The 20,164-nt window shown below is 39.9% G+C and overlaps 1 protein-coding gene across 2 annotated transcripts in view; it reads left to right on the top strand.

The window, feature by feature from the left end:
* GBF1 (golgi brefeldin A resistant guanine nucleotide exchange factor 1) overlaps positions 1–20,164 on the top strand; it is a 102,213-nt gene that overhangs the window by 59,183 nt on the left and 22,866 nt on the right. For both annotated transcript variants that reach the window (XM_053949442.1, XM_053949441.1), the window contains exons 4-16: positions 42–173; positions 5,169–5,287; positions 5,905–6,013; positions 6,375–6,435; positions 8,117–8,171; positions 14,857–14,992; positions 16,225–16,454; positions 16,956–17,124; positions 17,307–17,518; positions 18,190–18,288; positions 18,702–18,896; positions 19,216–19,402; positions 19,876–20,016. In XM_053949442.1, coding sequence (XP_053805417.1) covers positions 42–173; positions 5,169–5,287; positions 5,905–6,013; positions 6,375–6,435; positions 8,117–8,171; positions 14,857–14,992; positions 16,225–16,454; positions 16,956–17,124; positions 17,307–17,518; positions 18,190–18,288; positions 18,702–18,896; positions 19,216–19,402; positions 19,876–20,016 — 1,845 coding nt within the window. The remainder of the gene's footprint in view (positions 1–41; positions 174–5,168; positions 5,288–5,904; positions 6,014–6,374; positions 6,436–8,116; positions 8,172–14,856; positions 14,993–16,224; positions 16,455–16,955; positions 17,125–17,306; positions 17,519–18,189; positions 18,289–18,701; positions 18,897–19,215; positions 19,403–19,875; positions 20,017–20,164) is intronic.

Raw genomic sequence — 20,164 nt, 5'->3', positions numbered from 1 at the left:
TCAAGTCTAATTGTCTTTTTAAAATTATTTTTATTTTACAGAGCTATCTGAAATTGAACCTAATGTCTTTCTTCGGCCTTTTCTGGAAGTAATCCGTTCTGAAGACACTACAGGCCCCATAACTGGATTGGCACTCACCTCTGTGAATAAGTTCCTCTCATATGCACTAATAGGTATGTTATGTGACTTCTTGGGATTTACCAAAATGCCAGCCAAATGCATCTCTGTGAGCTGTGTCTTTGGCCAGGATACATGCTTGCAGTCTTAATGTGGAGATTAGAAAATTGTCATTAACACTGGGGAAATCAGCATCTGCAGTTTCTTAATTTCTTACTGGCTGATCTTTCGTGGTGCTAGAGCCGTGTCTGGAGACAGAGCCAAAGCCTCTGCTCTGCCCCGACTGCTGTGTGTGCTTAGGGCCTGCTGCAGGACTGTGCTGATCACCAGCTGCCTTTTAATGCCCTCCAAGCAAAAGGGCCAGGGAGGGAAGAATACCAGCTCAGATTACAATGCTGTAACATGTAGAAACACAGTAGGATTTATTTAGTTTTGTGGACTAATATTTCTGCTCTAGAGTGAGGATGATTTTTTGCCTGGTCCCGGACCTTGTCCAGTGCTGTGCCAGTACTCTTCACTTTCCACAACTGTCATGGCAGAGACTGTATTGCTGCTGATCAAACTTTCGAATTTGCACAGTTTTCTTTGTATCTGTGAAGGACTAATCATATGCATGTGGTCAGTTCCCGTGGCTCAGCTGGCTGTAACTCATTAGCTGGCTTTCTGTCTGCCATCAATGTGTCATCCCGTTGTTGGTGGTACTCGATTTTTCTCTGTAAGTTCTGTTAGTACTTTGTGATCATACCTGTGCAAATTACAAAACCTGTTATCCATGTTTGTTTATACATAGTCTCACTTAAGGAAAATTAATTTTAACAGTCTTCCTTCCCCCTGAGTTCAGACCCCTCAGTACTTTTTCACCTTTGCATTGTAAGGCAACACTTTGAATTTTTGGTTGTTTTAAATATTTAGTTCTTTAGAGATAGCATGAAGGCAGATAAAGACTGGGCTTTACATCAGTGCAAATCACTTTTGCGGGAAAGACACAAAACTAAAATGAGCAAAAATAGAGACTTGCAGGAAAAAAGATTGAAGTGTTGGATGAAAATCTACTGAATGAAGACTTCAGTTAGTGGGTAGTATTTGATATAATTAAGTACAAAAATATAACTAGAATGATGCAATAATGACATAAGTTCCTAGGGCAATAAAGAAATCTTAATTCTTCAGGGGGACATGTTTTACAGGCTTATTTTTTAAGCAATAATGCAAACTATATGACTTCCAGCATTACAGTTGAGGGGTGGACTCTTCTGGGCTTTTAGGATCTGTATCACATGTCCAGGCAAATGTCTGCACAGGCAACTGACTACAAATGCTTGATTTGAGGCAGCAAGAGGAAAAAATGGAGTTTAGAATTTGTAGCCTTTCTCTAGCTACCTGTTGTTTAGAATATTAATTGGGTCACTCCAACAAGACTGCATCCCTTTAACTGTTGGTGATTGTGTCTTTGTAGTAGGCAGTGGAAGACTCTCAGCCTGGCTTTTTTTCTGGGGCATAACCTGTAATCTAAGACCCTCGTTGTTGCTTCAGGTGACATTCAGAGCAGCCTTGTCCTTTGTGCTGCTCCAGATACCAGTTAGACTGGGATTAGTGGTGCTGGCTGAACATCTGGCAAGGTTGTGTTGTTAAATGAAAGCTTTTTGGTATTACAATTTCTTTTTGTAATATGAGACTACAGGTAGTCTAAAGACTGCTTGCCTAAACATAGGAAATGCTTAAAACTGTTCTTAATGTACAAATCTATTTCAAACTATACAGAGCAAGAGAGAAGAATGCCAGCATAACCATGGTAGGGAAATTGCAGTGTGGCAGATATTATAGCGTGTTTTGGGGCTGCATAATGACAGGTGAAGCCAGCACATTTTAAAAAAGTGACGTTAGCTTTGTCTGTTCTGTGAGTGGTTGGTTTTGCTGTACACACTGGCTTGAAAACCAGGGTGCAATGAAAGGGCCAAATTCCTCTGATAAATATCTTTGTTTAAAATGGCTTTCTTTTCCCATTTCCAAAGTATTTAATTGCTAATCCTTGTGCAGTCTTACTGGTTTTTTTATTCTGTCACATGTCAGAAGGTGGTTATCTGTCTCCTTTTTAGGACAGTATTTCTGAGGAGTATGTTTTAAAACTGGTTAGAAAAGAATAATTCTTGAGTAGAGTTTAAGACTTCTGATCTAGGTTGAATTGCAAATTCACTAATGGTATAGCATGCAATCACAGCTCAGATACAATTACTTGATATTCACCATGTGTGTGTTTTAGCAGGAATAGTTAGCATTACAGTGATTCTCCTCTGCTCTAAACACTTCTTCTACAATTTAGTTGATAAATTACACAATAACTTTTAAAGTACTAGAAAACTGTGTGGTAATACTAAACTCCAACTGATTTTTATCCCTGAGATTAGTTATTTCCTTGCTCAGCAGTTTTGCAGTAGCTAGTGAGCTGTCAGCCTACTGGATGAGCTTAAACCTTAGCTATAGGAAGACTAGTGGCTAAATTTCAGAATTAGGCTTTTCTGTATTTCCTTCAGAAAAAGTAAGTGCTCTTTTTGTTGTCTACTGCAGCTTCTGGCTCAATTTCTTAAGTTAGCTTTCTCTGATGTTCTTGGAAACTGCATATCTGTTAGTAAATAGCTGTTGCTCAGCTTCCAGTGAGAGGACTTCCTGTTTAAGGAGTTTAAGGCTTTTTCTCCCCTCCACCTTTTCGCTCTCCTTGGTGATTTATTTTAGTTCCATTAAAGGTGTTACTGAGCAGGCTTCTGGCTTTCCTGAATTCCCTCTGGTTCAGAGCCTGGATTTTCTGATTTCTGTTTGTTCCTTTGCCCACCTGTTGTAAGACTGCACCTGATGTGAAATGTATGTATCTAGATGGGGTGTCTAGATCTTTGCATTGTGGATGGCAATTTCCAAACTGTTATTGTGCTCACTCAAACTTCTTGTTAGTGATTCTGAGCAGGCATCGATACATCTTTCTGTACTGTTTTCTCACAAGGGAACAAAGATTTTTGTCTGTATCTTGTTTCTGCAAAGTAGAAGCATCTGTGCTTTTAATTGAACTCAAGAGGCTTTATAAATTGACCTGAATTTGTAGTGCTGTTCCAGGGAGCCAGAGCTGAAGTAGTCAGGCGTGATGTGTGTTGGGAGAGAGGTGTTGAAGGTAGGGGCTAGAACAGCAAAGCAGTACTCACAGATCTGTTATAGAAGCATGTGCACAACTTGTTTGCATTTCCTTTTCATGCAGACTGTTTATCCGTAACTATGTTTAAATATATCCCTAAGATTAGAGTAACTCCCATCTCCTGGAAAAGGTGACAATGGAAGTGAATCTGTGTGTGCTGCCTGTGGGAGCCTTTTCAGCAAGAAGTTGCTTTTTCGTCCTGATTCCCACTGGGCTGCTTTCCACTGTGGTTGTTGAGGTTGGTTAACAGCAAAGCCAATGTAGGTGCTGGCATTGTAACACCACTGGTCCTTGCCTAATTTAATTAAGACAATTCAGAATGAGCCTATATCACCTTTGGTGATTTATGCTGTTACCTCCATGAATAAGACTGCATGACTCACCAACCTATGACTGATTTTATTGCCTCTGGTAGAAGAGTAGTAGCTTCTCACTGGATTATAAGCCATTATTGAAGGTATGCGGAGGTCTGCTTTTGGCAGCCAGGCCTCTTACCTAATGCTTCCAGTTTTGTATCCTGTTGTGTGCTGCTGCTAAACCGAGTGAAAAGTGACCAATTGGTTTTAGAACAGCCTTCTTAAAAGCTCAGTGAAGTTTGTATGGCAAACCAGGAGGGGAACTTGCTCTAAACTATACAAGATTTCTGTGTGTGTGTGTGAACAATGTCAAAAGTAAGCAAGCTCTGTTCTTAAAAGGGATGCGTAAAAAGAGGCAGTGGCAAAGTGCTGTTCCTATGGAGATTTATGTGATTCTGAAGTACACCGGTGCCATTTCAGTTTTATGCAACTATGAGAAATTTCTTACCCTGCAGCTGCTCAGGATAGGGGTGTGGTAGAGGCTGCTGTCTCTGAACCACAATAAAGGCAGCTTTCTTTAATACCAAGGACTTATAGCCCTTCCTAGATGTGAACATTACTGGAGTCAAAGAGGGAATCTGTAAAGCTTCTCTGCAAAGCTTACAAGGCCTTGCTTGGTTCCTCTGTCAGCATTGTTGCTGGAGTTCAAGAGGCCCCATTGCCAATTAATGAGGTATTAAGCAATGTTTAGGTTGTCTCCTTTCTTTCCTAATGACTGTTTAGGTAAAAGGGTATCAAGATTCTTGCCCAGTGCCATATTGTCTAAGTGAGAATGAAATCAAAGCCAGAGGCAGCTTTTGTGAAGCCACTGTAATGTAGCACGAGATACAGTTACTAGCAACAATCTCATCCTAAACATTCTCTCAACTGCACCATTGTTTCTAGCTGCAAAAGACTGAAATGGAGAGAAGGAGCCTTGATGAATGATTGGAGTGGGACGCCTGCAACTCTGATATCTAAACTGTGATTGTGTCTGTCCGCTGTTTTCTCTGGGGAAAGCTACTGGTCTGTTCCTTCCCAGCTCTCATTCCTTGAGAGGGATGTAGAACAAGAGACAATTTTCCCTTCTCAATTTAGTGGAACCTGTTTGGCATTTTCTTCTCATGAGAGTAAATTTTAGGTTCTCTATGTTTAAAAGCTGTTTTTTCTTTATACCCAAGGAGGCCCTGAATGCATTTAATAGCTGATTGTGCTATATTGTAGGGAACAGGACACAGTCTTAGGAGTTCTAAAATATAGAGAACCATTAACAATGGAATTGTAATTATTTTATTTGTTAAGTTATATTTTTTTGCAAATGTAAGTAGATTCTTGATGCATCTTTCTGAAAGCTCCTGGTTATAAAGCCTTTCTGTTAGTGGGAGGTGAGTTATGTTCTTGTCGGGTCAACTCAGTGCAAGTCACATAAATTGAGGAAGCTGAAGGTCACACAGTATCTCCATGTAGATGTCTCCCCACAGAGGTGGTAGACTGTAGATGGCTGTTCCCTGACACATCTCTATTATTCTGTTATTCAGATCCCAGCCATGAGGGCACAGCAGAGGGGATGGAGAACATGGCAGATGCTGTCACTCATGCTCGATTTGTGGGCACAGATCATGCGAGCGATGAGGTTGTCTTGATGAAAATCCTACAGGTAAGAGGAGAGAAATGGTAATTACCATAATGGTTGCTGCCTGTTGTGGAACATATCCTGTTACATAGAGATGAAGAGGAGGGAGCAATGTTTTGACTCTGCAGGAGCTTAGTGACAGACTTTATTTTTAAACAGATGGCTCATATACTGTGGTAAAAGCTTTTCCAAATGAAAATAGTTAAAAGCCTAAATTAAATTATTTTAAAATTATGAACTTGATAATGTGGTAGTGTTGATAATCCTACCTTGTGCATGGTCTGTGTTGGGGGGTTAATTAAGAATATGGAGCTCTCAGACTTATTTTTGAGAAAAGTTTTTTGTAGAGACAAAACTATGGACTGTATACCTCTTTGGTCTGTGTACTTCTGAGCACATATCTAGTTTCTGAATTTAAATACTGGGTAGCATGCAGTGTATTGGACCTCTTTAAGAAGTGGGTCAGGAGATCATTCTTGTCTCCTAATTGGCTTCTTGAGCACAGCATTCAGTTTAAAATAACTCCGGGAGAAGCCTCCTTAGGTTTTCTGCTCATGTCAGTCTTTCTTGAGGAAACCAACCCCCTCTTGGGAATGCATGCATCATTGCAGTGTGGTACATGTGGGTGCTGTTCTTCGCAGGTGTTGAGGACATTGCTGCTCACCCCAGTGGGAGCCCACCTCACCAATGAGTCGGTGTGCGAGATCATGCAGTCCTGTTTCCGCATATGCTTCGAAATGAGGCTCAGTGGTAGGTTTGTTCATACTTCTGCCATTAAGAAATTGATCAGGCTTCCTCAGCATTAACTAGTTCTGTTGTAGAGCATGCATCCATGGAAAGCTGCTGAGCTTTATATTATTGTGTCTTTCTACAACTTCATGGAAGATTTGTTGGGCATTCGCTGTACAAGTTTGGACTGCTCTTTTCCCCAGCTGTGTAGCGCCACCGTGTGATGCCGTGACCGTTTGCAGTAACGCGGGGTTGGAGCTGGTTTTAATAAATTTGCCGTAATCTCTGTAAACAAGACTCGGAGGGGAGTCTGCTTGAAGAAGCCTCTTGATAATATCACACTGAGTAATGACACCTGTGTTATTTGTTTTTGTCTTCGCAGAGTTATTGAGAAAATCTGCAGAGCACACTCTGGTCGACATGGTGCAGCTGCTCTTCACAAGGTAAACCTGCTTGTGTTTGCCTCAGCATTGCTGAGATGGCCCTCTAAGGACAGAAAGATTCCACACTTCCACTTAAGGGCCCTCAGAAAAATCATCCAAAATGGTCATTATTTAGAGGTGGAAGGGGATGAAGGATTTGGAACTTTTCTCTAGGGCTGACCCTGTCAGACTGCAGGGAGACAGAGGTAGGGAAGGTTGCCTGGTTTAAGGTGTCCTTTAAGGAGAGATGGACAGCCAAGTAATGAAGAGCTTTAGGATAGAGAACCAGTTTCAGGACAGAGAATGCAAACTTCACTGAAAAAAAGGTGCTCTAAAAATATAGCTCTCTTTAGCAGAGAGAACAGAAATGGTGTTGAATACCCACACACTGATTTCTAAGCTGAGAGCTTTGACCTCACACATCAAAGAACATTTAAACCTCTTGAAATCTTGTGTCTTGGACAAACGTTCTGCCCTTTTCAACACCCTTTAGATAATTAAGATGACTTCTTTAAAACTCAAGTAAGTTAATTAACTTGAAAACTGTTTCTCCAAATAGTGAAGTAATCACAGGCTTTCCCTGGGTATTGTAAAAAGGACATTTTTACAGGTACATATATATACTTTAAGTAGAAAAATATTTTGGTGAAACTGACAGCTTATGAAACACAATTGCATCGTTTTTTTTCCCTGTTGTCACACAGTTCCAATGGGATCTCAGTTTTCTTCTCTTCTCTGTGCCCTGCATCGTGCACTGGATGAATGTTGGGCATAGGCAGAATCAATCTCCTCAAAGAGGAGAAACCACATTACTTTTTCTCCAAATGCATATGTGAATTTTACTTGGTGCTTTTTCATTACTTACTGTGTAATCCTCTCCTCTGTCCTTCTTGACAAGGCTCAGAGACACCATCACCATCTGTGCCTGTGGACATTGGGATAGAGATACAAAGCAAAGGCAGCAACTGCAGGGGTGATTTGGCCATCTTGTTTTCCAGAAAAAGAAACAGCCAAAGCTGTGCTCTTAGGCTTTTATACCCTCATCAAGTAAAGACAGAATTGTAGTAAAGAAACAATAGAAGAGAGAGCAGGGTGTGTGGCATTGTAGAGCTGTACATGCTGTCATTTGGTAGCCCAGGTGAGAGCAGTCTACCTCATTCTGAGATGGGAACTGCTTATCTCCAAAGATTCAATTTAATGTACATCATCTGCTGCCCTCCATAGTTGTGTTTATATGATGCAGAACACAGGATAACTGCTGGGGTTTCTACAAATTCAAAGAGAGGAATTGCCATGACTAGTTAATAACAGGTACACTGCAGGAGTCTTGGTGTGGATGGCACTGACTCAGCAGCTCTTTTTAGTAGCATCAGAGAAATCTGTTTTGAACAAATGTAAGTAGTGCACTGCTGAAAACATACACTGAAGGAAAATAAATGGTCTTTACATGGCAGGAAAATCAATATAGAAAACCAGCCATTAGCAGTAATAGTGTGCACAGCACATCTCATCTGTATTTGTTTGGGTTCTTTCCCTTGGCAGATTTTGGCAGGAAAAGAAATTAGGAGAGTCCTCTTTGTGAAGAAAACCTAATTTGGGTTTTCTAGTACCTGCAGCATAACTGGAAAGATGGGCCTGTTTCTTTCCCCTTCTTGTTAATCCATATAAGCTTATGTATTTTGGCTTGCTCTTTGTATTTCAGGTTGCCTCAGTTTAAAGAAGAGCCCAAAAGCTACATGGGAACGAACATGAAGAAGGTAAGACTCAGCACTGTGTTGACTGTTCTGCTCCTGTCTTTGGCTTGCGCTCATTTCTATTTTGTTTGTTTTCACACTTGTATTTCTTCGTTTCTACAAGTCCCGGTTCACTGAAAGAGCATGTTTAACCACATAAATGGACATAGATTCATTAATTCTGTAGGATTAAGTCCAGATAGTCCAGTGGCAAGTCTTTTTAATGATACTGCTGCCTAAGTGAGACAGTCTGGATTCTGGGAACAGCCATCAGTGCTGTGGGCTAGAAAACCCCAGCAAGTTCTGGGACCTGATGGTGTCATTGTCTGGTTATCTGCTGTCTTCTGCTCTCTCTCCAGCTTCTTTTTCATCATTCTTCATTCACTACTGGTCTAATACTGACCTCTTGGCATATGTTTTTGTCCAGTTCCTCCTGTGTGGAAGGGAAACTTTTTGAGGCTGGTGAAATAGCATGAAAGCATGAAATTGGCTTTTATAGAAAAATCTGTGGTGACTTATAGAAGGGACAGCATTCTGTGGTGAGAGCCTTAGTTCACATGATCAATGCCATCTCTATTGGCAGCCAAATCAAAGTAGACTTTTCTTTATCTCCTTTTCTGTAAATGTACAGTTTTCTGAGGGTGGAAGTTCTGGATTTATTCAACGCTACCATCTTGATCAATACAGTGAGGTTTTTAGCAGCTAGATTCAGTATTTCAAATACCATTATGTGACCTTATATGATTATTAATGTGGTAATTTCTTATTGAACTGAGGTCCTATTGAGGAACTCCATATATACTTCTATATATTCTTTATATTCTATATGAAAAATGTCAATAAAGGTACTAGATTCTGCTGTGGAGAGCAATAGGATGGGGAAAAGTGCTGGAGAAGAAATAACCACCTTTCAACTTAATGCTGAATATACAGTTTATAGCTTCCACTCTGGTTTTACTTCAATGAGTTGAGAAAAGGGACAGCATAGGGTAAGCATACATTTCAGAGCCATTATAGAAGTGCTTTGAGAGACTGAATGCTTGGTTGTAGGAATCTGAAACCTGGTAAAGCTTAGGGCTTTACTTCTTGTATGGTAAACTAATGACTGCTTGTTTCCCTTGCTGTGGGAGAAGTCACAGGATTTGTGATGATGGTAGGATGGTGTATGGAAAGCTAGAAGAGATCAGGCTAATGTACAGCAGATACCAGGCCTTGTATGGTCTGTGTACAGAAGGTGTAGAGTGAAGGTGACTGAATTTAGGAAGGCTGCCCTTACCAAGTGATGGCTGCTCTCCGCTCGGTTAAGTGACGCTCTGTCTTGTTACCCTCTGTGCAGTTACCCTGCACTATCTCTTTGCTGTGCATGCCAGGAGTGTGCCCTGCAGCCTTGCACTCTGCCAGGTTATTCTTCTCTTTGGGTTTATTTTGCTTTGTTTAAACCATGCATTTGCCTATCTTTCACAGATTTCTTCAGGTCTCCTCAACAAACTGGAGCTAAGTAGTGGGGAACAGCCCAAAGCCCTGAACCAGTTAGAGAGGGTATTGATCTTTAAGAACCTGAAGGTCGCTCTCTCCCTTCTCCCTTCTTACCTTACTCTTCCTTCTCTTGTAAACACCACCTGAGAGATAGTTACGTTGTGTGCAGCAAATCTCCCTCCACTCATTTGACACAGCATGGCTTTTGGAGACAGTGCATGCCGCGGTTGCTTTGCAGTGTTGTGGCTGCAGCTGGGGCAGGCTTGGGAGGGAGAGACCCTTGTTTTACTGCAGCATTCACTGTCTTAGTGAGTGCCACCTAAGACACCATCACAGCATCCTCTGGAGGAAGGGTATGGGAGGGCATGGGTAAGATTTGACACTGAAAATCTTAAAAAAGGAAATATAAAAAGTGTAGATTTGTCTCTGAAGTGTTCTGTGTCTTGCCTGTTGATCTTAATTATAGACATAGCTCCTCCATATACCTGAGGAGTCTTTTGACCCAGCATGCCTTAAAATTATTTTAGTCAAGGTGAATCTCTGAGCTTTGTTACTTGATACAGGGCCACAGAGTTCAATGCTTTCTAAAGCTTTTTTGAAGGAGACTGCTGTATATTTTCAACATCTTTTGTTCATGTTTCTACTGAATTTAAGTATGTGTCCCAGCACAGTATATGCTAATGGGGGATCAGTGGGACCAAACTGATTTACGAAATGTGTTGGTCCCTGCTAATTCCCATAGAAAATACTTCTAAAGAAATACTGTAGGCATGCAGATTATTTGGTTTGGATCAATCATAGTAACCCTGAAAAACTAACTTAGGATAGTTCTCAGTTTTCCATGTTGCTTCATAAACTTAATGTAGCTTTAATTTTTGTCTGCCAATAATGTTACTTAGTCCAGACAGAGCTGAACAGAACATTTAGAAATGCCACTCTTTTGTCCCGTGTCTAAGACAAAATAGTTATACAAAGAGGATAGTTTGAAAGGCAGTGGCTCACGATTTGCAGATTTATGCAGTTACACAGAAAAAAAAAAGACTAAGAAATGTTTCCCTTTGCAGTAAAAAGTGTTCCAGGTAAACATTGGGCTCCGCTGTGGGAGTGAGGAGGAACATAAATCTGAATTTTCACAGATTTTTAGGGTGGATTTTGTTGATAGTTGCCTAAGATGTGTAAATGCATTTCACCAAATAACCTTCATTAGTTGTTGCAGTACAGGCAGGTACGTAAATGATATGACTGGATTGCCTTGGTGTCTCCAGGATTTGGATCGTGGACTGCGTTCTCTCTGCATGCTTTTGTGTCTTGAACGCTACTTGGTGTGCTGACCAGTTCCATGCTGCATCTAGAATGAGCTCATGTTTTAGTGTAATCACTTTAATTACTAATCATTGGCCCCTGCCCTTTTCTCTTGAGGCTTACAGTATCTTATGGAAAAACAAACGAGTACAGGTAAGGTGGCTTGTAGAAAAATGAGATCTCATGGACCCTTTAAAAATAAACTTGTAGTATTACATTTTTCTTCACCTTCCTAGACCTTAGCTAGGGTTTTATTTGTAAAACCTCATCTATCAAAGGAAGCATGTAGAGTCCTGTAATTTTTGTCTTCTATAATTTTGTGGACATTTCTTTATGCAAAAGTAACTCAGATAAATGTAATTGAATCTGTACAGAATTCCAAGATGAATGAACAGTACCTCTGAGTTCCCTCTCATTTCTAAAGAATATTTTTTAAATACCAACATCAAATGGTTTTTACCACCAAAAATACAAGCTTAATGTAGTCTCAAGGATGTTGATAATTAGAAAACTAATGTAAGTCTAATATCACCAAGCATAGAAGACGGAATGAGAGTTTTAGATAATGTGTAAGATTCAGGATATGCTAATGGTCTGTTAAATGCCATTTAGCAGCTGCATTTAATCAAAAAGACAACGTTAGGTTTAAAATTTCAGTGTGTTAACATACAATGAGAAACTGGGAGATCCCTTGGAATTAAAGGTAAAAACAAGATTTAAAAATACTTCCTTTAGTTAAAGGCAAACTGTACAAGTGTTTTTTACATTTTTTTATGCTAACATTAAAAGCAAAGAGATGTGAGATTGTTACCTTTTAATTCAAAGAAAATCCAGAAGGAATGATGTTACTTTGCTGTCCTTTGATACATGTATTGTTTTAGAATTCCCAAATTCAGTGTTTGTTAAAACAGCATTTAGCCTCTTGACACTGGTGAAATGTTTTTATTAAGCATTTCTGTTTGCTTCTGCAAATTTTTAAAACTGTGCAATAGTTTGCTGCATTGAAGCAAAAGGAGATAGCAAAATAAAAAGGAGGGAGGGCAAAATTCTATGGGAAGTAGTCCTATGTAGTCCTTTTATTAATTCTAATAAAAGGATACCTGTTTGTGTAGAATGTGGAGATTGGATGGTATTAGATAGAAAAGACCTATTGAGTAATCTCATCTCACCCCACATACCCCTCCACTCCCTGCAAAAAAAAACAAACAAAAGAATTTCCTCCCTGCCCCCCAAAAAACATCCCCCCTAAAAAACCCAAACCAAACAAAACACAAAACAAACAAAAACCAAAACCCCAAACCCATCCCCCCAAAAAACTCTAAAATACCAAACAAAAACAAAAACCACAAAAAATGAAACCCACAAAAAACCACCCCAACCAAAATCCCAAAAACCACCCCAACAAAAAAAACCCAACACCTAAAAAGGTCAAATAAACTTATATTCTGGTCTAAATGATTTGTAGTTTGATTAAATGTTTTGGAATCTTTAAAAATCAAGTAAGTCTTCTTGCTTTCCTGACTTCACTGTTTCCCATCCATATGAAGCTGCTGTGACTCCAGTCTCTGAAAGATGGCACAGGTTCCTTGAAATGATTACAGATGGGCCTGTATCTTATGACCCTCGAGATGCAATCTTGGAAGTTAAAATGAAACACAGGATAATCACAGAGGGTAGATTTTAGATCTGAGGAAAAATACTTTTTGAAAGGGCTAGTGTTGATTCGAGGTGGTATTTGTATGAAAGGGGAGATTAGAAGCAGTAATTAAATTTTCAGGTTTTATTGTATGATAGAATGTTTCAAATGTTAGGTGTTTCTCAGGAGCATGACTGAGGGCAAAAGGAGTGGTACATGGTTAGCCTGTATCACTCTCTCAGCTCCATTTTGCTGATTCAGTTTTGCATCCTGCTGCAAGTAACTTTTAACCTGGCAAAAAATGACAACAGCATTTAGTAGCTAGAAGCAATGTCTGTTTTGAAATTGTGTGAAATGGATTTTTTTTCGTTTAACACATAATGTTTCCAGTTTTCCTTCCTAATGAAAATAGTTTGGTATGATGAACCATAAATCTTCAGATCTTATTGTATAAGTTACTGAAAAAGAAAGAAAAAAAATACAGCTATTTCTATAGTAGCTGGTAGATAAAACTATCTGATCTAATTTGTAGCTTAAGCCTTTAATAAATGCAACTATTGGTAGTATTTAAGGCTCAGAATTTAGAAATTGGCAAGAATCAAAAATAACACACATATTTCATATAGCCGTATGAAGCAGTAAGTAGGAAAGATGAGAGAGGTGACAATTTTGACATGAAAGGTTTGTGATCCATAAGCATTGTAAAACATTTTGACATCTGCAAAATTTTGGTTTTAGCTGTGTGCTTGTCATGTAAGTATTTGCCAGAAGCTGTGATTTAGAAGATTCTTTTTACAATATTTGAAAGAAATAATAAGGAGCAAAGTAATTCTGAATCTATTAATCAGCACTCTCAAGGAAACTGTAGCACAGCTAAAACCTGGGGATTAGTCATCAAGCAAATACAACTTGTGGTGTGAAGAAAAGTTACACATATGGTTTACGGCAGTGGAATATAACATTTTCACAGGCTTTGTTTAAATGGGAAGAAGTACAGACTGAGGCCATATACAGGGAGTTAGAATTCTACCTGGAAAATGGAAAGAGAAAGAAAAACAGTAGTGGAACCTAGAAGATTTATTGGTGTTTAAGAGTAGTAGTAGCTGGAAGAAGGTAAGTTGCAGAAAAAGGAAGACACTAAAGAATATAACTGTTTTCTACATAAGTTAAATCTGATGCTAGAGATATAAGAAATAAGGAATATTATAGCCCAAAATAAAACTTAACTGTGATAAATTTACAAAGAAGAACACTGAATAGGGCCTGGTACTGAAACAACATGCAAGATACCTGTTCTGTGCTTAAATTTGCACCCAAACTGAGGAGGTGGCAGCATCAGGAAAGCTGACTGCAGCTACCAAACACAAGAGTACATGCAGTCCTGCACTTGGAGAAACTTGTGTTGTAAGGAACTGGTTTTCATGCTGGCCAGGGCCATTAGCCATGTGGCTAAATATCATACTGTTTTTAGGAAGTTCTGGAGCATTTATTCATACCTGAAATAACAGTGCTGTGCAGCAAGTGCCGCACAGTCTTGCCCTCCTCCTGTTTTTGTTCTTGTTTTCCCAAAGTTCTGTGTACAAACTAGACGCAGAATCCTTGCCAACAAAGATATCAGGAGTTAAGGTTAGGTTTAGAAGAGAAGTAGTGACAGAAGGCAGGTGAACAAGAATGAGGTTTGTTTCTGGATTGCTAGGGTGGTATTTGCAATGTAACATGCGCCAGTAGCAAGTAAAGTGTTAGAAATACTTGTTAATAGTGAGCATGGCATTGCTACAAAGATGAAGAGTGAATTGAGGTAAGAGATCAGTGACATGGCTGCAGCATGCTCATGCTGCATTTCCAGCTTGATATATAGATGGTGACATTTTAGCTTCATGTCAAACTTAACTAATGCTTGCTTAGATACTTTAATTGATCCCCTTTGGAAGTTTAGGAGCTTTGGTAAAAGCAGAGAGATTTGAGATGTGTTAGGTCTAAGAGAATTCTTTATCCTAATTTAAAGTTGGGAGGTATTGATAGGGAATAGGGAGTGTTGTGATAATTGAACTGTTAAGTATATATTATAGCAGAGTCATGAGTTAATTGTCCCTTGATTTAGGTGTGGAGTGTTGGCTAAGTGTGGGGAGCTAAGGAGCAGTTTGCATGATTTTGGGGTGCTGATTAATTTGTGTGATATATTTAAGTGCTACTGCCTGACTTTAAAGTCTTTGAGGTAGCCTTTGTGAGTTGCTTATGTAATCCATTATGCTATGTGGTTTTGCAACACTGATATTAATGATTATTGATTTTCAGTTGAAAATGAGAGCTGGAGGAATGAGTGAATCATCAAAATGGAAAAAGCAGAAGAGATCACCTAGGCCTCCTCGACACGTAACTAAGAACTCTCCTGGGACAGAACAGGCAGCAGGCAATGCTACTAATACCACAGGTAAGTTGCAATCTTTTTCAAGAGAACAGACAGCATCCATGCTAGAGCTTTTTTGAATCTATCTTTATTTCATTTCTCCTAATATATTATTTTGCATTAATTCTTTTCATATTAGTTCTCAGTGACTATAGCAATAAAACATATCATAGCTTTTCAGGTCCAGGAGAAAGAGTTCTCAGGAAATGGAATACATATTGATGAGAAAGGCATGGTCCTGCAGATAACTTGACAGCATTTCTGTGCCTTCAGCATGCCTCATAGAGGTAGTTTGGACAAAAGAGAATGGACACCTGGAGAAGTGGCTGAGGTTATGGACATGGACAGCCATGTGGTGCAGATCTGTTGAAGGATGCAGCAGATAGAAGAGACTGAGAACAGGAACACTGACAGGAGGAGAGCCAAGGGCAACTAGTGACAGGAAAAGGGGCATAGTCTTAAGCTGCTCCAGGGGAGGCTTAGCTTGTACATTAGGAAGAATTTCTTCACAGAAAGGGTGATTAAACACTGGAATGGATTGCCCAGGGAGGTGATGGAGTTGCACTCCCTAGAGGTGTTTAAGGACAGACTGGATGTAGCACTCAGTGCTGTGGTCTGGCTGACATGGTGGTGTTCGGTCATAGGTTGGACTCGATGATCTCAGACATCTTTTCTAACCCAATTGATTCTGTGATTCTGTAAGGAACACTTAAATTTCTGGAGCACTGTCTCATATTTAGAGACAGAATTTGGTAAAAAATCTTCACTGCTCATATTTCAGATCCATTTGAATTGTAATGAATTTCATTTGTTTAGGAGGAATTAAAGAAATCGGTCCTGCTTTAGAATCAAGTCAAAATTCTCACTGTGAAGAAATGATTAATTCTTGATGCAAGTATTTAAAGTGGTTTTGCCATTATATTAAAGAGTAAAGTACACCTTTTATACTTTTTTGAGATTCTTCTTCCTCTGCACCTGTTACCTAACTATGTAAGTCAGCTAATTTGCTCAGTTAGACTCCAACTATTGTGTTAAATTTGGAGAACTGCTAGTATCTCCAATGTTCCATCTATTTAATTCATTAAGACCTAGCAAGAGAGATCTTAGTTTATCTGTGTTCCCACATTAGTGTGCTGCTGAGATTATCTGTAATGTGAAGTAGTAATGAAAGAATTTGTTGTTGCTGTATTTAATGTATGAATTTGTCTGTTGAGGGACAGAGCAATACTAATCATTTTGCTTCTGTTTCGCATCAGCAAGTGGAGTTGCTTTCATAGATGGTCCTTCTCCCAGCTCCTCTGGGAGCTCAGAAAACGTTTCATCAGCAGTCAGCCCTGTTACAGACAGTGGATTGGAGTTGTCCTCACAGACAACATCCAAGGAAGACCTGACAGATTTGGACCAAGTCGCTTCTTTGGGAATTAATGCAGGAACATCTTCAAATGAGGCCAAAGTCACTGAAAATCAAAATCAGCCTGAACTCCAGGTACATGAATATCATTTGCAAAGAAAAGTTCCAACTCCCAGCATGATCACTTCTCCCCACAACAGCAAATGCTATTGATCATAGAGCTACAGGGAATCTTTCAGAGCTGCAGATATTTTGAATGGTAGAAATGCTAGGAAGGCTTAAACAGAAGTAATGTGCTGAAGTTGTTTTTAAAAAATAAGCAAAATTTTTCACCTCAGAGACAGTAAGAACTACCAGGTTATAGGAGTATTTTTGAGCTAAAGTCCATAGTCTCACAACCTAGAGTTATATAAAGCAGATAAGAACTTGATATAAGTGGAAGGGTAAAGAGGGTTGCAGCTTATGTAGAGGCCCTCTTTTCTCTTAAATTTTGTTTTTATTATACTCTTCTGTTAGTGAGCTGTGTTGTTTTAATAATTACAGATTAACGGCAAACAAACGAGACTTTTTTTCCCACTTGTCTAGTGCTTAACTCTTCTTTTGCTTCTTTCATTCTCAAATGATGTTTCAATGAAGAATGAAAGTCTGAGGGAGGAGAAGGTCCAGTCAGCTTCTGTCGAGTCTATCCCTGAGGTCCTAGAGGAGTGCACATCTGTAGCAGAACATTCTGACTCTGCCTCAGTTCATGACATGGACTATGTAAATCCTCGGGGAGTACGTTTTACTCAGTCTTCCCAAAAAGAAGGTGAGAGGTGGGCAATGCTGTTAAAGTCCTGCTTCATTTCCACTGTTTTATTTCACTTCCTGCTAAGAGGCTGATAAGCTCCTATTCCTTAGTGGGCCTGGAACAGTTAAATTTTTAACACTTGCTAGGCACCTGTGAAAAGCAAAAAGAAAATTTAGATTGTTAATCTCTCTTTACTTTAGGAGCAGCTCTGGTCCCATATGGGTTGCCATGTATTAGAGAACTGTTCCGCTTTCTCATCTCGCTCACCAACCCTCATGACCGCCACAACTCTGAGGTGATGATCCACATGGGGCTGCAGCTGCTGACTGTTGCCCTGGAGTCAGCACCCATTGCAAACTGCCAGTCCCTCTTGGGACTCGTGAAGGAGGAATTGTGCCGGCACCTATTTCAAGTGAGTCTGGCTTATGCTTGCACGGAATATGGCACTGGGGAGTCAGATACGAATTTCCATCAGAGTGTATTGAAATTTAGTATTATGAGGTTTGGCTGGTCTGCAAACAAGCTCTCTCCTGCACTGCAGTGAGAGTTCTGAATTGCACCAAATGGCTCTGTTGCAAAGCCAGAGATGTTGTCATGCTATTTTCTGCAGACCAAGGACAAGAACGATGAGTGTGATTTGAATGAACTGTTACTGTGGGTTAACACTGTGTTTTGATATAATTTGTTTTGAGGTAATTATGGATGCAAGTTACCAGCTTAGCAGTAGGCAGAACCTTTGGGGGATACCAAGCTATTAATTGCACTGGGGTCATCTCAGAGACAGGTCCTCTCCCAAGCTCCTTCACCACTAAGAGTCTCTGTGGGTTTGGCAAAAGAACCAAATTGTAGTAGGTGAAGTGTTACCATGCACAGATGAGAATTAAGTATATTCATCCTCACTAGCAAAAAGTAGGACCAGAAGGTTGAACAAGGGATTGTTTTTTAAAATATCGTTGCTATGGGGGACAGTGTGTGGATCTTTGGTTGGTTGCAGAGGATGCCTGCAGTGCCCTAGTACTGCTACTTATAGCACATAATGACTTGCCTTTGTATTTCTTAAAATTCTTTTTGTTCCTTGTTCAGCTACTGAGTGTTGAACGGCTCAATCTGTATGCAGCCTCCCTCAGGGTGTGCTTTCTTCTCTTTGAGAGCATGAGAGAGCATCTGAAATTCCAGCTGGAGGTGAGTTTTTTGAGTATCACTGCGTGCCACATAATAGTTTATTTGCCTTTGGTTAAATGCATATATCTGGACAATAAAATAGAGTCTAAGTCAAATTGTGTTTCTATAAATGACTCAGTGTTATGGGTAGGCTGTGTAGGCCTTTTTCTGTTGGAAAATCAAATGTCTGGATTACAGACTGGTGTACTGTGCTGCCTGCCTTCAGACTGTTTTTTTAGAGCTGTAGATCCAGGTGCACTGAATGGTAGAACTGTTTGAAACCTTTTTACAGCCTCCTTCAGAATGAGCTATCATTAAAGATGGAATGTTATGGGGGAAGGTGAGGCTTAAATCTCCCCCTGCAGTCCTCAAAGCTATTCACTATCCTGCTTTTTTTTCTTTCCTTAAACTGAGCTGCCCTGTGTTTCTGCCAGATGTATATCAAGAAGCTGATGGAAATAATCGCTGTGGAAAACCCAAAGATGCCCTATGAAATGAAAGAGATGGCTTTGGAAGCCATTGTTCAGCTGTGGAGGATTCCCAGTTTTGTCACTGAGCTGTACATTAACTACGACTGCGACTACTACTGTGCCAACCTCTTCGAGGAGCTCACCAAGCTGCTCTCCAAGGTGCTGAACCGTGGCAGGGGCAGGGAGGGCGCAGCCGGTGACTCAGGGCAGAACTTAACAGTGGGAGTGCTCAAAGGGTCTGGGGAGAGTTTGTTCTAGAGATGAGGAAGGCCATTTAACATTTGGAAGCAGAAGAGAAAAAGAATAGTCATGATGCTTTAATAATATCAGAGCAAATAAACTATTAAATACAAGCTAGAAAGCTTAGGGTATTCTGTTCTAGTTTTTTGCCTTCCCCAGGCTGTGGGGGAAAACTTACTTGCCCTGTTATGGTGAGAGAGACATGAAAGTTGACTAATGCTTACATGTTATTTCCCAGAATGCCTTTCCAGTCTCTGGACAGCTGTATACTGTCCATCTGCTGTCTCTGGAAGCATTGCTGACAGTGATAGATAGCACTGAGGCACATTGCCAGGCCAAAGTGCTGAGTAACATACATCAACAAGAGAAAGAAGTTGTCAAACCCATCCCAGAAACCATCAACACCACCAAAGAAACAAGCAATAGTAAGAACACTTTCTTTGATATTTTAATATTAAGCTTAGTCTTGTGCTAAACTTGGAGATCTCATTTTGGTTGCTGACATAGTAAACTCCTTAAATACATGTCTTCAGTCTTCCTGTTGCATGTTTAATAATTACACACTGATGCTAATAACCTTGCTATTTGTAAAACTTGCAAATATCAAAATTTGTCTCTCATGAAGCTTTATATAAAGGCCATATCAAGACTGGCAGCCACAGAATGAGGGTATGCCGTGGAATTCATATAGACAAAATACTGATACTGCAAAGTCATGGTTACTAGAAGGTTCCTTCCTTTGAATAAGCACATATTCAATTTAGAGTGATTATTTTTCTGTTGATAGCTTTTTTTTTCTTCTTCTTGGCTTATGAGTTTGTTTGTCTGTGGGTGTTTGGTTTGGGATTTTTTTGTGGGTTTTATTTGTTTGCTTGTTTATATGTTTTAACTTCTACAGATATTGAGAGAGTATTCAGTGAAGGAAAATCTTCCAGTGCAATCTCAGAGCCAGCTGGGGTATGTCCTCCCACCAGTGGGTGCCTTATGGCTGACCAGATGAAGGAGAGCTGCATGGAATTGGAAGGAGGAAGTGAAGCAGGTAATAGCCTTGGCAGTACCCTGGGTGTCTGTATCCTAAGAATGTCCTGACATTTGCTGACAGGTCCTGCTGTAGTGTGGACCATTGTAGCTATTGTGTTCAAAATTGGAAGGAGGTATATGGTGAATGTATGTTTATTATATGTGTG

Source organism: Vidua chalybeata, chromosome 8, assembly GCF_026979565.1.
Source record: "Vidua chalybeata isolate OUT-0048 chromosome 8, bVidCha1 merged haplotype, whole genome shotgun sequence".
Lineage (NCBI taxonomy): Eukaryota > Metazoa > Chordata > Aves > Passeriformes > Viduidae > Vidua > Vidua chalybeata.
The sequence above is the reverse complement of the archived record's forward strand: the minus strand, read 5'-3'. Positions and strand labels throughout refer to the sequence as shown.